The following is a 13,698-nucleotide window of genomic DNA, read 5'->3' as shown; positions in this document are numbered from 1 at the left end:
CAGAAAGCCCAGAGATAAACCCATGCACCTATGCTCACCTAATCTATGACAAAGGAGGTAAGAATATACAATGGAGAAAAGACAGCCTCTTCAGTAAGCAGTGCTGGGAAAACTGGACAGCTACATGTAAGAGAATGAAATTAGAACACTCCCTAACACCATACACAAAAATAAACTCAGAATGGATTAAAAACCTAAATGTAAGACCAGACACTATAAAACTCTTAGAGGAAAACATAGGCAGAACACTTTATGACATACATCACAGCAAGATCCTTTTTGACCCACCTCCTAGAGTAATGGAAATAAAAACAAAAATAAACAAATGGGACCTAATGAAACGTAAAAGCTTTTGCACAGCAAAGGAAACCATAAACAAGACGAAAAGACAACCCTCAGAATGGGAGAAAATATTTGCAAACGAAGCAACTGACAAAGGATTAACCTCCAAAATATACAAGCAGCTCATACAGCTCAATATCAAAAAAACAAACAACCCAATCAAAAAATGGGCAGAAGACCTAAATAGACATTTCTCCAAAGGAGACATACAGATGGCCAACAAACACAGGAAAAGATGCTCAACATCACTAATTATTAGAGAAATGCAAATCAAAACTACAATGAGGTATCACCTTACACTGGTCAGAATGGCCATTATCAAAAAATCTACAAACAATAAATGCTGGAGAGGGTGTGGAGAAAAGAGAACTCTCGTACACTGTTGGTGGGAATGTAAATTAATACGGCCACTATGGAAAACAGTATGGAGGTCCCTTAAGAAACCAAAAATAGAACTACCATATGACCCAACAATCCCACTGCTGGGCATATACCCAGAGAAAACCATAACTGAAAAAGACACATGCACCCCAATGTTCATTGCAGCACTATTTACAATAGCCAGGTCATGGAAGCAACCTAAGTGCCCATCGACAGACGAATGGATAAAGAAGATGTGGTACATATATACAATGGACTATTACTCAGCCATAAAAAGGAACGAAATTGGGTCATTTGTAGAGATGGGGATGGACCTAGAGAGTGTCATACAGAGTGAAGTTAAGTCAGAAAGAGAAAAGCAAATATCATATAATAACGCATATATGTGGAATCTAGAAAAATGGTATAGATGATCTTATTTTCAAAATAGAAATAGAGACATAGACGTAGAGAACAAATGTATGGATACCAAGGGGGAAAGGGGTGGGAGGCAGGAATTGGGAGACTGGGATTGACATATATACATTATTGAAACTATGTATAAAACAAGACAACTGATGGGAACATACTGTATAGCACAGGGAACTCTACCTAATGCACTATGGTAACCTAAATGGGAGGGAAGTCCAAAAAGGAGGGGATATCTTTGTGTGTATGGCTGATTCATTTTGTTTGTTGTGCAGTGGAGGCTAACACAACATTGTAAAGCAACCATACTCCAATAAAAATTAATAAAAAATTCACTGGAGACCCTGACAAACATTTCTGATGATCTCCCCAAGGCTCTCTGGACAGTGCTGTAGCGATCACTCATTATTTTATTTAGCCTAGGAGTCCCCAACTTTTGGAGACAAGAAACAAATGGTCATTTCTTCAAAGACTTAAGTCCCCTCTGAAGCTTCCCGGGTATTGTGAGGTTGAGTTCCTCTGGCCCAATTCCCAGGTACGAAGGTGGAGGAACACTTAAAGGGGTGGCAGCCTAGGATGAGCCAAGGGAGAAAGGTGATTCCTTCCTGCCCGGGCTGCAGCGTCCAGCTCCCGCCCAACGTGGAGCTCAGCACCGTCTTCTGCTGCTGGCTGCGCCAGGCCACTTACCATCCACTTGAGCATGATGGTGGTCTCATTGACGGCATCGGTGAAGGTGATGTAAGGGCCTGCCACGGGCCTCTCGTACACGCGGCCGCTGTAGCCTGACACAGCGTAGGGCCGGGAGGGGGCGCTGGGCTCGCTCTCCCCCAGCATGTTCAGAGCCCGGACTCGGAACTTGTAGGAGGTGCCTGGGGAGAGACACTCACTGAACCTGGGGGCTGGGAGACACCATCCATCTGCCTCCCCTTCAGCCCATCCAGGCTCAGGACCTGGAGGGATCTTTTGGGCAGCCCTTCCCCAAAAGCAAGCCCTAAAGGACTCAAGCACTCCTACCCTCATTAGAAAGGAGCCACACAGAGTAAAGGGAACCCTCTTGCACTGTTGGTGGGAATATAAATTGGTATAACTGCTATGGAGAACAGTATGGAGGTTCGTTAAAAAACTAAAAATAGAGCTACCATATGATCCTGCAATCCCACTCCTGGGCATATATCTGGAGAAAACCATGGTCCGAAAGGATACATGCACCCCAATGTTCACTGCAGCACTGTTTACAATAGCCAAGACGTGGAAGCAATCTAAATGTCCATTGACAGAGGAATGGATAAAGAAGATGTGGTACTTATACACAATGGAATATTACTCAGCCATAAAAAAGAATGAAATAATGCCATTTGCCCCAACATGGATGGACTTAGAGATTGTCATACTGAGTGAAGTTAAGTCAGAGAAAGACAAATATCATATGGTATCCCTTATATGTGGAATCTAAAAAAAAAAAAAAATGATAAAAATGAACTTACTTACAAAACAGAAACAGACTGACAAGACAAGGGGGGAAGGGGGGTGGGGCGGGGGAGGGATAGTTAGGGAGTTTGGGATTGACATGTACACACTGCTGTATTTAAAATGGATAACCAACAAGGACCTACTGTATAGCGCAGGGAACTCTGCTCAATGTTATGTGACAGCCTGGATGGGAGGGGAGTCTGGGGGAGAATGGATACAGGTATATGTATGGTTGAGTCACTTTGCTGTGCACCTGAAACTATCACTACACATTGTTAATCGGCTATACTCCAATATAAAATAAAAAGTTTTTAAAAAAATATTATGTAACAACCTAAACGGGAAAAGAATTTGAAAAAGGATATATGTATAACTGTGCTGTACACCTGAAACTAACAAATCATTGTTAACTCTACTCCAATATAAAATAAAAAGTTTAAAAAAAAAAAAAAAAAGGAGGAACCACACAGGAGACGGCTTGGGACCAATTATGGAGAGAGGGAGGGAGAAGGAAGGGCTTGTGGGACTGAGGTAACACGACCAAGAGCGGCCACAGAGGCCTGGTGGTGGGTGGAGGATGAGCAGAGAGAAGATCCTCCGAAGCTTCCCTTCTCCTCCAGGGGGCCAGGGGCAGCCGGGGGACCAGGGAGGGCAGCGGCCAGGGCCCTACCTTTCTCTAGGCCTGTGATCTCCACCGAGAGCCGGGAGGGAGGGATGGCGCTGGTGGCCAGAATCCAGTCCCCCACTTTCTTCAGCTTCTTGTACTCCACTCGGAAGGACTGGATGGGGAAGCCGCCGTTCCCACGCGGAATCCAGGTCACATACACTGAGGTCTCAGAGGCCATGGAGATAGTGGGCCTGTCTGGAGCTTCTGGGGCTGCAGGAGACCATACCCAAGGGAGGAAGGAAGCGGGAGGAAAGGACATGATGAGAAGATGGTTGTAATGTGACTAGACCTGGCCTGTTCCTGATGGGGGCCGGCTTCACCCCACAGCCCTCACCCCCTGGTGGCCGCGTCAGATCTTCCTAGGGCTCTCTGGGTCACTCTCTCCTGGGAGGAGCCCTTGAAAAGCTCCAATCCATATCTCCTCGCTGTGGTTAACTGGGGAGAGGCCAGGAAAATGTCACAAGGACTCCGGGACCCCATTCAACCTGCAGCAGCGAGCGTCCTGAGGCGGTGGGCCTGGTTCCAGTTCTGACTGCTCGTCACCCCCGCCCTTGGGGCTGCCGGGGGCTTACGGGACAGGCGGCCGTGGTCCGGCTGGCTGCTGCTCTGGGGGCTGGCTCCGGGGTCATCTCTCTGGATCTGCTGCTCCTTGCTGGCCATGATTTCAGGTTTGGGCCGCCGTCCTGGGTAGAAATGGGTTGAGATCAGAACGAGAGGGAGTGTGCATTAGGTCTCTCTTTCCACGCAGTCCTTTCCGCCTGAAGCTCTGCCAGGGGGTCTGACAAGACCATGGAAATCATAGAGGACACTGGAAGTGTGGTCTGATTTCCAGCTCTGCCTGACGGTCATGGGACTGCACGTGGCCCCCGAGTGTGAAAGGGGCAAAGGGATGCCAGAGGCCAGCTGGTGCCTGTCCTGATGGGAGGTGGGACCTCAGCCTACGCATGCAGACCAGAGGGAGGCAGGAGCTGAAAGGAAGATAAAGTTCAAGGTGAAAAGCTGGGGCAAGGTGAGCAGGACTCCCACCTGGCCTGGTAGGACTGCTCAGGCCCATGGAAACCCCAAGCTGGGGGCAACACTGGACCCTTACCAGTTCGGAAGGTGACCATGGCCGTCTGGCCTTCGCCTGCACAGGTGTAGGCTGCCATCTCCACTTCATACAAGCTCCCAGGGTCGAGTCTGGTGAGGGTCAGGCGGTGCTGGCTGGCTGGAATGCCAGAGATGGTCCAGTCGTCAGAGGAGTTTGTGACCTGCTGGAGAAGGGGGCTGGTATAAGGACCGGCATCTTGGCCTGGAGCTACAGGTGGGCTGTAGGTTGCAAGGAAAGCAGAACTGAGCCCAAGAGGACAGAAGAAAGGGAGGGAGAATGGGCCAGGTTGGGGGAGAGGTGGCCCTACAGAAGGCAGACTGTTCCCGCTGGCTCTGGGACATCCATCCTCGCTGGGACAATAAAGTCAGGCCCCCTGATCCCTCATCTAATGATCTCATCAAAGAAAAAACTCCATGGGGAGGGTCAAAAGGCCCAGCTGACATTGCTGAGAGTTTCTCCAAAGACCTTCTCTCTCTTTCTAAAAACCTCCCTATGGCTTCTCGGCCTTTTGGCTAAGATCAAGTGTAAAAACCTCTCTGTTTAACTTTCTTTCTCCTTGATCTGTTTAAACCAAACAAACACAGTACCTTTAGTTTATATTCTAATGAGATGATGATGAGAATGCTAAAAGCAGCAGCATCATAGACATGGACACAGTTTTTTGAGCGCTTACTATGTGCTGGCAAATCAGCGACTAAGCACGTCGTATGCACCATAACGCGCTTCCACGACAACAGCCCAAGAGATGGGTGTTAATATTGTTCCCACCTCACAAATGTGGAGACTAAGGCTTAGAGAGATGAGTGATTTGTCTAAGACCACATTGCCAGTGAGCGCAGAAACCCTGACTTGACTCCAGAGGTCAAGCTCATAATCGTAACCTACCCTAGAAAGGAAGTCTGGGAGCCAGAAAACCCTGGGTTCAAATCTGGATTGTGTCTCTTACCACACACAGGTTACCAGCTGTGTAACCCTGAGCAAGTTCCCTAATCTTTCTGATCCATAAGCTTTTCTTTTGTAAAACGAAGCAAATAAAACCTCTCAGGTTACTCTGAAGTTTAAATCCGATGATTTACGTGACGTGTCGAGCATTGAAGCTGGCACACAGTAGGTTCCCAACAAGTACATGCCGCCTCCCCTCTTCCTCCGCTCAGTGAGGATTTCAATCCTCCTTTTTCTGCTCCTGCCCTCAGGCCTTGCTTAGAACTTAAAAACCGTGGATGAACTGTAACTATTGGAGATTAATCTTTAATGGCTTCAAATTCCTGGCTCTTTAAAGAAAAAAAAAAAAAGAGTTCCAGGCTTCCGGACAGGCATTGCTGAAAGGTTGCTTCATCTCACCCACCCACCTTTCAGGACACAGACTTCACTGCTAACTGCACATCTCCGAGAGCCTGCCGGGGCCTGAAGCTGTGGTTTGCTGAAGGAATTAAACAGCTGGTAGGAAAAGCTCTTATCCCCAAGCAGAATATTCCAAAATAGAACAAAACCTACTATTCAAGGGACAGGGATGGTCTGGGCTCATTCATGTCAGGCTTCCAGGACTTGTTCCAAAGGGAGAAGTTTTTACAAACTGAGAATCCCCAGTGGTGCTGGAAACCCAAACACAGTAGCCCAGGGTCTGCAGATGCACCAGGAAATGAAAGCTGGCTTCATGCATGTGAAAAAGTGAAAATGAGTTGAATGACTCCAGTCTCCAGCAAGAGGGGAGGGGCTGAAAAAACACAACCCAAATGCTGATTTTTGCTTTCAAAATCCTTTCCTGTATGATGATCTTGAAGACATGTTAGTCCCTCAAGAATGAAACTGCTTTCAAGACATAATTGTGCCTTGGCAATGTCCACCTAACAGCTCCAAGTGCCCCACGGGCCAGAGCCTAACAGGAGCCAGACCCAGCGGGGCACTGTCCTCTCACTTCCCCTGTGCCCCTTTTCTCCCTCTGCCTCCTAGCGCTGGCCTCACTTCCACTGGGCTCAGAAATGAAAATAAGAAATGGAACGGTAATTAGTCACTGTCACGCATACTGAGAGGGTGAATGCGGCCTCAGCCTGGCGTTTCCGGATCACCTCGTGTGGCCTTTGCCAGCCTGCCTCTTGGTGAGGCCGTTTCATGGCCACCTATTGGCCTGAAAAATATTATTCTTGCTCTCATGCTGGTTCTTGTCTCCTGGGGACCACGAGCATTTGGCCTGCCCTGATCTTTGTCTCCAACTCTGCGATGGAGGTGTCCAGTTACACGGTGAAATGAGGATTAGGACCAGCCCTGCCCCATAACCTGGGCTGAACAACACTGCTTTTTGTTAAAAACTCATCCACCCCCTTTGCTGGCTGCCTATGAAGAGGCCAGCAGGCCGAGGGTTAATTAGAAACTGCCCCCTCTCGACCCCCACCTAGGAGGCAGCTTTGCCTTAGGTGCCTCTGTGGACCTGTCCTGACCAGAGGTCTCATCGGAGAGCGTGTTAAGAGGAAGACCAGAACGACGGGGCTGTTGGGGTCCAGAGCAGGGGCACAGCTTCTGCCTAGGCGGCACCTTTCACTGAGTTTCGCTGGTTTTATTTCTTTTTGGAGAGGGAGGCAAGTTGATAAATGCTTTTTGTTCCGCATTCCTATATTTTCCGTATTTTCTACCAAGTGCACATGGCACTTTTGTTAGCAACAACTAAAGAAATGCATAATAAAACCTGGCGTTTATGATACATTATTACTTATCAAATAAGATTTTTAAAAATAGATTAAGAACAATAATTTTCTACCGTCTAATGGCCTTAGAAAAAAAACCAGCATGCACCTGGGATAAACAGAAATGTTTTCAAGGATATTTTCTTAAGGGGAATTTCATGTCCTTCTCCCCTGAGGGGTCACAGCAGGTGACAGTGCAGCCTTGAACGGGGGTGGCAGCCTGGGGGCCTCGTCCTGCCTCGGAGGGCAGAGTGTCTAAGAGGGTGGGCCGGCCCAGCTCTGTCCCCGATCCCTCCCTGACAGCTCCCAACACATCCACCTGGACAGACTTCCTTCTGCCAAGGAGAAATAGCTGAGGTCTGAACAACACGATGTGCTTTTAGCTCAAAGGCCTGCTTGTCAAACCTGAGCCAGGAGGAATCCTGAGAACTGAGGCGGTATTTTGCAGCCCTCAGAGAACACTTGCTCACAGATATTTGTTGTCCTGGCTCTAGAGCTAGCTTGCCACGCCTGGGCTCCTGCAGGTATGCACCAGCAGAGCTTACTTAGATTAAAAAGAAAACAAAACATCAACAACCAACGGCAGAGGGGAGGACGGGGGTGGTCATTAGGAAGCCTGCGAACTCTCCTCGGTACTAGAAGCCGGTGCGCGAGGCCCAGACCTGGAAGCGCACCCGCGGCTTCTTCCCGGCCTCGCAGGGCCCCAGATGCCCATCTCACAACCAGCTTCCCGGGAGGTGGGGAGAAAGCACGCCGGAGGGATCAGAAGGTCACGATCAGCAGTGGAGACGACTCATCCAGGCTTCAGGAGCTCAAGGGGAGATGGCCGGCGGGCGGAGGCCCCTGCCCAGCCTCAGCGAGAGGCAGGCGTAATGCCAGACACCATACCTTGCGGTGTTTCACCACATAGTAGAGGATCGGTGCCCAGCCGCTGCCCTCGTGCCGAGGCCGCCACACCAGCTCGTACGAGTCAGTCTTGGAGGTGCGGGGCGAGCTGAGGATGACGGGCGCCTCGGCGGGAGCCGCCTGCCCCTGCTCTCCCAGGCACGGCAAGGGGGCTGGCTGTGCCGACGCCGGCGGCCTCAGGGGCCCTGGCTGGCCCTTCGGCATCTGGTCAGGGCTTCCGGGTCCGGGGGGCGGCACAGGAGGTGTGGCAGTGTCCGGCTTAGCATCCTGCCATGGCCTCAGGGTGGTGCCTGGAGGACAGAGCAGGAAGGAGAAGGTAAGGAAGAGCCAGTTAGTCCCCTGGCCACCTGCTGAGCCGCTGTCTCCACGGAGAAAACAGGGAGAAGTCAGAGGGAAGGGCTGCCAGGGCAGGAAGAGCCCCTGGCTCAGGACGTGAGGGGACCATCAGCCCACTGGACACACAGCCGGGCTCCGTGAGGATAAAGGGCTGCGCCCCAGCCTGGCCAGGAGGGAAAGGCAGCCGGATGCCCCCTGCCCGGGCTTCTCGCCGCCGGCTTGTTTTCCTGTGTCTGCACCAGGTGCGTCTGAGTGAACCATCTCAATTTGCTCCTGAGGTGCAGGAACCTGCGTCCTCTTTCTCACATCTGTGCGGGTGTGGGGACGTGTCCCCTTCACTGTGGGATCCACACCATGGGACAGTGTGGGCCTCTCCCTGCTCCACTGTGGGGACCTGGAGATGCGAACTGTGAATGTAAATACGTCTGAGACTCTCAGAGGCGGGAGGGGCCGCTCCTCCTTCAGGAAGCGTCCACAGACTCCGCCAACACTAGTTTCTGCTCCCTGACCTCCTGCGCAGGAGGTTGGCTCCTGATAAAGATGAATCAGCATTACTCCTTGCTGTATTTTTCTCCAGTTGATTCTTTGGTAAGTTTTATTTCCTCCCTAGGAAAGTTCCTGAGGGTAGGGTCTCTGCATCCCCCCTCATTGCCTGGCCCAGTGCTGAGCAAAGAGCAACTGCTCAATCCATGCAGATGTCAACTGAAATGAATCAAACTAAGAAAGACAGAGGTGCTTTTCTTTGTGCTAGACCAGTGGCTGTCCAACTGGGTTCCACGGAACTCTAGGAAGCCACAGGTTCTGCAAACTAATTTAAAAGGTTTTTTTTTTTTTTAAATACAGTGTTTAAATGGGTCATCTGCACTACTGAAAATCTGCACTTCTGACTTATTAGGAAGTCAATGTAAGTTTAAACTTACAACTAAAAGCCACTTTTATTTATTTTATATACTGGGGTTTTAAGCTGGATTCCATTTGAGAAAAGGGTTCTATAAATGTTCAGCTGGAATCTCAGACCCTTGGGCTGCACTCACCCGGCCTGGCGGTCCTCAGCTGGACCACAGCGTGGGCGCTCCCGACTTCATTCTCGGCCATGCACTGGTAGACGCCTTCATCCTCGGGCCCTACACTGACCACCCGCAGGGCCCTACGGGACAGTCGGAGGCGCTGGCTGGAGGTGAGGGGCACGGCGTTCCTTAGCCACAGCACGGAGGGCGGGGGGTTCCCTCGCACCTCACAGGTGAGCTTGGCGCTCTGGCCCCAAGGGATGACCAGCTGGGACAGCTCCATGGTGACCTCGGGGGGTTCTGCCAGGAAACCAGAGCAGAGGTAAGAGAGGCTGAGCCCTTCCGTCCAGGCCCAGACAGGCTGGGGAGGGGACTGCTGTTGGGCAAGGCTCCCTCCTTCCCCATGATGTTGGTAGAGGAGAGAAAAGGTCCCATGTCTCCTCCATCAGAGTCTTGACAGGGAAGGGCTACCGGGCCCCTACACCCTGGCCCCTGGGATCCAAGGCCTCCTACTCTCTCAGTTCTCCTCCATCACTCGCTTGGCACGTGACCTTTACAAGGCACGTGACCCTGTCTGAGCCTCAGCTTATGAGCTTCTAGAGAGGCCGTGCAGATAAGAGAAGGCCGAGGAGAAGGAGGCGTACAGAAGACACTCACCGAACACCTGGACGTTGTAGAGGATGACCGCGGCCCCGGGATCCCCAACCCCGTTGTCAGCCATGCAGCGGTAGGTCCCGGAGTCCTCCTCACTGGTGGTGTCGATGAGAAGGTTGCTCAGCAGGAAACGTGTCTTGTTGTAGCTGGCGACACTGGACCCGTCCTTGGCCCAGGTGACCCTCGGGGGTGGGATCCCACTGGCCACACACTCCAGGATGAGACTCTGGCCTTTGGTGACAATGATGGTCTGGGCCTCTGGTGGGTAGATGATGCGGGCAGCCTCGGCAGTGGAGCCTGGAGGGGCAAGGACAGGAAGGACAGCGTGTAGGACCAGGACTGGGTGCAGAGGCTCCCCTCCGCCCTGCCTCAGGTGGCCCAGCCCCAGGGGGCAGCCTGGAGACTGCGGATTTGGAAGTAAACAGCTCTTCAGGGGCTTAGGACCTATGTCATGTGGGGCAAGATACTAATTCCCTTGGGCTCTGGTTTCCTTAGGGGAATCAAGGTCCTCCTGCAGAGAGCTGCCATGAGGAAGAAATGAGACAGCAGTGGAGCATAGCATCAACACAACTCATGCCGGATGCTCCTCCGGCCCCAGCCCCCCTCCATCAATGAGACCCTCCCCTTACGGCGCACGCGCAGCCTGTCACTGGAGCCCGAGGTTTTCACTTCCTGCGTCACTGGGTTGTAGGCAGCGCATTTGTACATCCCCTCGTCCTCCTGGCTGGCGTTCACAATCTGGAGGTTCCCCGATGGCATGATCAGGTAGTTATCTGAAGAGAGGACAGGGATGAATTGGGGCCCAGAATACTGCACTCAGCAGCTCCCGCAAAGGTTAGGGGCAGGTAGGGCACAAGTCAGAAGTTGTATACCTGAATTCCAAGAAGCCCAAACTGAAAATGCTATTCTCCCCATAAAACCTCACACCTCGTGGGGCAGAAGTGTCGGGAGTGACACTAACCAACCAGCTAACAGACTGGCTGGCTGACAGCCCACCACCATCCCAAGTTCATACACAGGTCTGTGGAAGAGCATTTTGTAACTTTTAAGGGAGCTTGGGTGCCATGGAAAGGAGGCAGGATTTGGGATCTGCCAGACCTGGACTCAAGCTCTGGATCTGCCACATACTAACTGTGTGATCTTGGGCAAGTTAATGAACCTCTCAGATCCTGTTTCCTCATTTGTAAAACTGCATGATGTGCGCTGCCTCGGAGCCATCTGTAAGGACTGAGAGGCCCGTGCTGCATACATGGGAGATGAGCTGATCATCCCTGCAAGCCGCCAGGAAGGAGGGAATTGACTTTAGAATTTCCCATCAGTCTCTGCCATGGTCACAGCTCTGAGCCATCTCACTGTTGAATTTCTGCAGCCAGGGAGGGATATTCTAACCCCCAAGCCCCACCCTCTCCATGAATACCACTGAAGCCCTTCCCCCTGCATCACTGGCCTGCTAGGCTCTGTCTGCTTCTGGACCAGGGGTGCCATGGGGGTGGGGTCCCAGGGCTGAGTTCAGCTTCTTCCCACAGGCGACAGATTCACAGCGACTCACAGTACACCTGGTGACGGGGCTGGTGTTTAGCTTCCTGGCAGGCAAAGCACTGGCCATCAGCTTTGAGCTTCCTGGTGGCCTGCCCTTGGCAATCTGGATGTCCCTGCAGTCCAGGCTCATTGAGTCTGGTGCCTGCCTGTCACTGGGCCACCCCAGGTGTGAGCTGCTTAGGCAAATGCCAGATGGAAAGGAAAAAGCCCTTGACTCTTGTGGGATGGGCAGGCCTTCTCTAGGGGCTACTGCCAGGCTTCTGCTAGGGACAGTAGACATTCATACTCTTCTCAGTCTCCGGTTATTTCTGAGTGGCAGGATTAGGCTTTTTACCCTTAAAAAAAAAGTTTTTTGTATTTTCTATAGTAAACATATACTCCCCTTTCATAACCAGAAAGTTAACAAAGATATTTTAAAATCTCTAGGACATTTAAAAAGGTACACATTTGGAAGTGTCGGGTCCAGCCATAGGATCTACTTGGCCCTGAGTGCAGGTCAGTTGTGGAAAGAAGCTGACGACTTGGCCTTGAGAGAGAGCTTCTCTCCCCGCTGGCACTCTGTGGACGAAAGCTCGGTCGCCGCTGGACCAGCTGTCACGTCCACTTAGCAGGAAGCTGTGACTGTTTAGACGGTTGCGTCACCAGGAAGAAGGGGAGAGGGAATATTTCAAGCTCCACTAAAGACTGCTCTGCTGTGCGGGGAAGAGCCCCGTCTCCCCCCAGGGAACCCCACCGCTCCAGGAATGTCTGGTACATCAGGCAGCCCTCCTGTGCAGTGCCTGGTGGCGGGGAGCTTGCACAGGGAGAGTCTGAGCCCTCATCCAACGGCAGCAGCTCAGCAACACCTGTCAGGGCCTCAAAGGATGAAGGGATTCCTCGCGACAGGTTCAGGGGACCTCCACAACGGAGGCCAATCCCTTCAGGATCCCACAGGGCTAAATATCAGGGCAGAAGACAGCTGATGAGCGTGGGGAGGGGGCTGCCGGTGTGGTGACGGGGGTTTGGGAAGCGCTGCAGAGGCGGCCAGCTTCCCTCCTGGCCCCGGCCGCTGGGCTCCTGCTTGTTCACTCACCTCTGGAGGCCTCCAGCCACTCGTGTTTGACGCTGTATCGGACCTGGGCTTTTGGGTGGCTCTCAGGAAGGTGACAGGCGATGACCGCCGTGTTCCCCTCATCCACTTCAATCACGTGCTGCACGTCTAACTTGAAGTCCTGGAGATCTGTGGAGAGAAGGGGAGGGGCCGGTTGGGCCTCGATGGAGGAGAGAGGCAGACAGTGCAACATTTCAGGGTGGGCTTGTGCCTCAGTGTCTTTAGTCACAATCAACAGCTGCAGGAAGCTCACACACTGGGGGTGCTCTGGGGGTGCTCCGAGTCCTTCCTGCAACCTTTTGGTGTCTAGAGGAGTCTACAGGAGGGAATGTGTGGCCCGCGTCACTGCATGGGGGGCTCAGCTGGGTGTGTATAAGCTGAGGGGGCGGGGTGTAGAGAATCGCATGAAGTGGTGCCTGTGACGCAGACCAGCCTCTTTTGTTACACTGACATGGGGGGCAAGTTGGCGGCCCATCGGCCCCACTGAGCCTGGCTGGAAATGGGTCAAAGTCAAGGCACAGATGTCCCGGCACAGCTCATGGAGACTGAAAGGAACAACGATAGAGAATGCTTATGTCTGTTTTCCAGTTCAATCAAGAATCGCCTTCTCCTCAGACATCCACAGTGAAAAGTGAAAGGCCCGAGATTCTGCTCAATTGCTAACCGTGGTTACAACCAGCAGGCTGATTCCTGCTACCCAGGAGCTATGCGGTCCTCCCCAGTATCCTCGGGGATTGGTTCCAGGTGCCCCAGTGGATACTAAAATCGGCGGATGCTCCAGTCCCTTATATAAAATTGTGCTGGAAAACGATTACAGTCGGCTTGCCGTATCCTCGGATTTTCCACCTGCAGGTTCAGAGAGCCGACTACATGTCATGTCACGGCTAATTCTTTCTCAGGGCTAAGGATGGGGATCTGTGGATGCCTGAAGGATTTTCTAAGGCAAAGAGGGATGTCCCCAGTGTGGCTTAATGGCAGTGGAATGCGGGCAAGCCGAGGGTCCTGACACCAGGCTGCAGTCTCTCCTGACTTAGCTCAGTGGCAGGAAGACTGGGATTTAAACTGGGGAGGATGGAGATCCATCTGGAACAAAAGCAGGATGTTTCCTAAACAATCCAACGGTCCAAACA

At 52.0% G+C, this 13,698-nt stretch overlaps 1 protein-coding gene across 13 annotated transcripts in view; it reads right to left on the bottom strand.

Moving 5' to 3' along the window:
- Positions 1-13,698, bottom strand: part of BOC (BOC cell adhesion associated, oncogene regulated) — an 86,026-nt gene that overhangs the window by 11,251 nt on the left and 61,077 nt on the right. For 11 of the 13 annotated variants that reach the window (XM_082394657.1, XM_082394655.1, XM_082394647.1 and 8 more), the window contains 9 exons: positions 12,551-12,697; positions 10,569-10,712; positions 9,943-10,236; positions 9,313-9,585; positions 7,925-8,232; positions 4,359-4,521; positions 3,841-3,951; positions 3,272-3,478; positions 1,819-2,000 (listed from right to left, as the gene is read on the bottom strand). In XM_082394657.1, coding sequence (XP_082250783.1) covers positions 1,819-2,000; positions 3,272-3,478; positions 3,841-3,951; positions 4,359-4,521; positions 7,925-8,232; positions 9,313-9,585; positions 9,943-10,236; positions 10,569-10,712; positions 12,551-12,697 — 1,829 coding nt within the window. The remainder of the gene's footprint in view (positions 1-1,818; positions 2,001-3,271; positions 3,479-3,840; positions 3,952-4,358; positions 4,522-7,924; positions 8,233-9,312; positions 9,586-9,942; positions 10,237-10,568; positions 10,713-12,550; positions 12,698-13,698) is intronic. The other 2 variants (XM_082394649.1, XM_082394650.1) reach the window with 2 other exon arrangements.

Source organism: Balaenoptera borealis (assembly GCF_965194805.1).
Source record: "Balaenoptera borealis genome assembly, chromosome: 5".
Classification (NCBI taxonomy): Eukaryota; Metazoa; Chordata; class Mammalia; order Artiodactyla; family Balaenopteridae; genus Balaenoptera; species Balaenoptera borealis.
The sequence above is the reverse complement of the archived record's forward strand: the minus strand, read 5'-3'. Positions and strand labels throughout refer to the sequence as shown.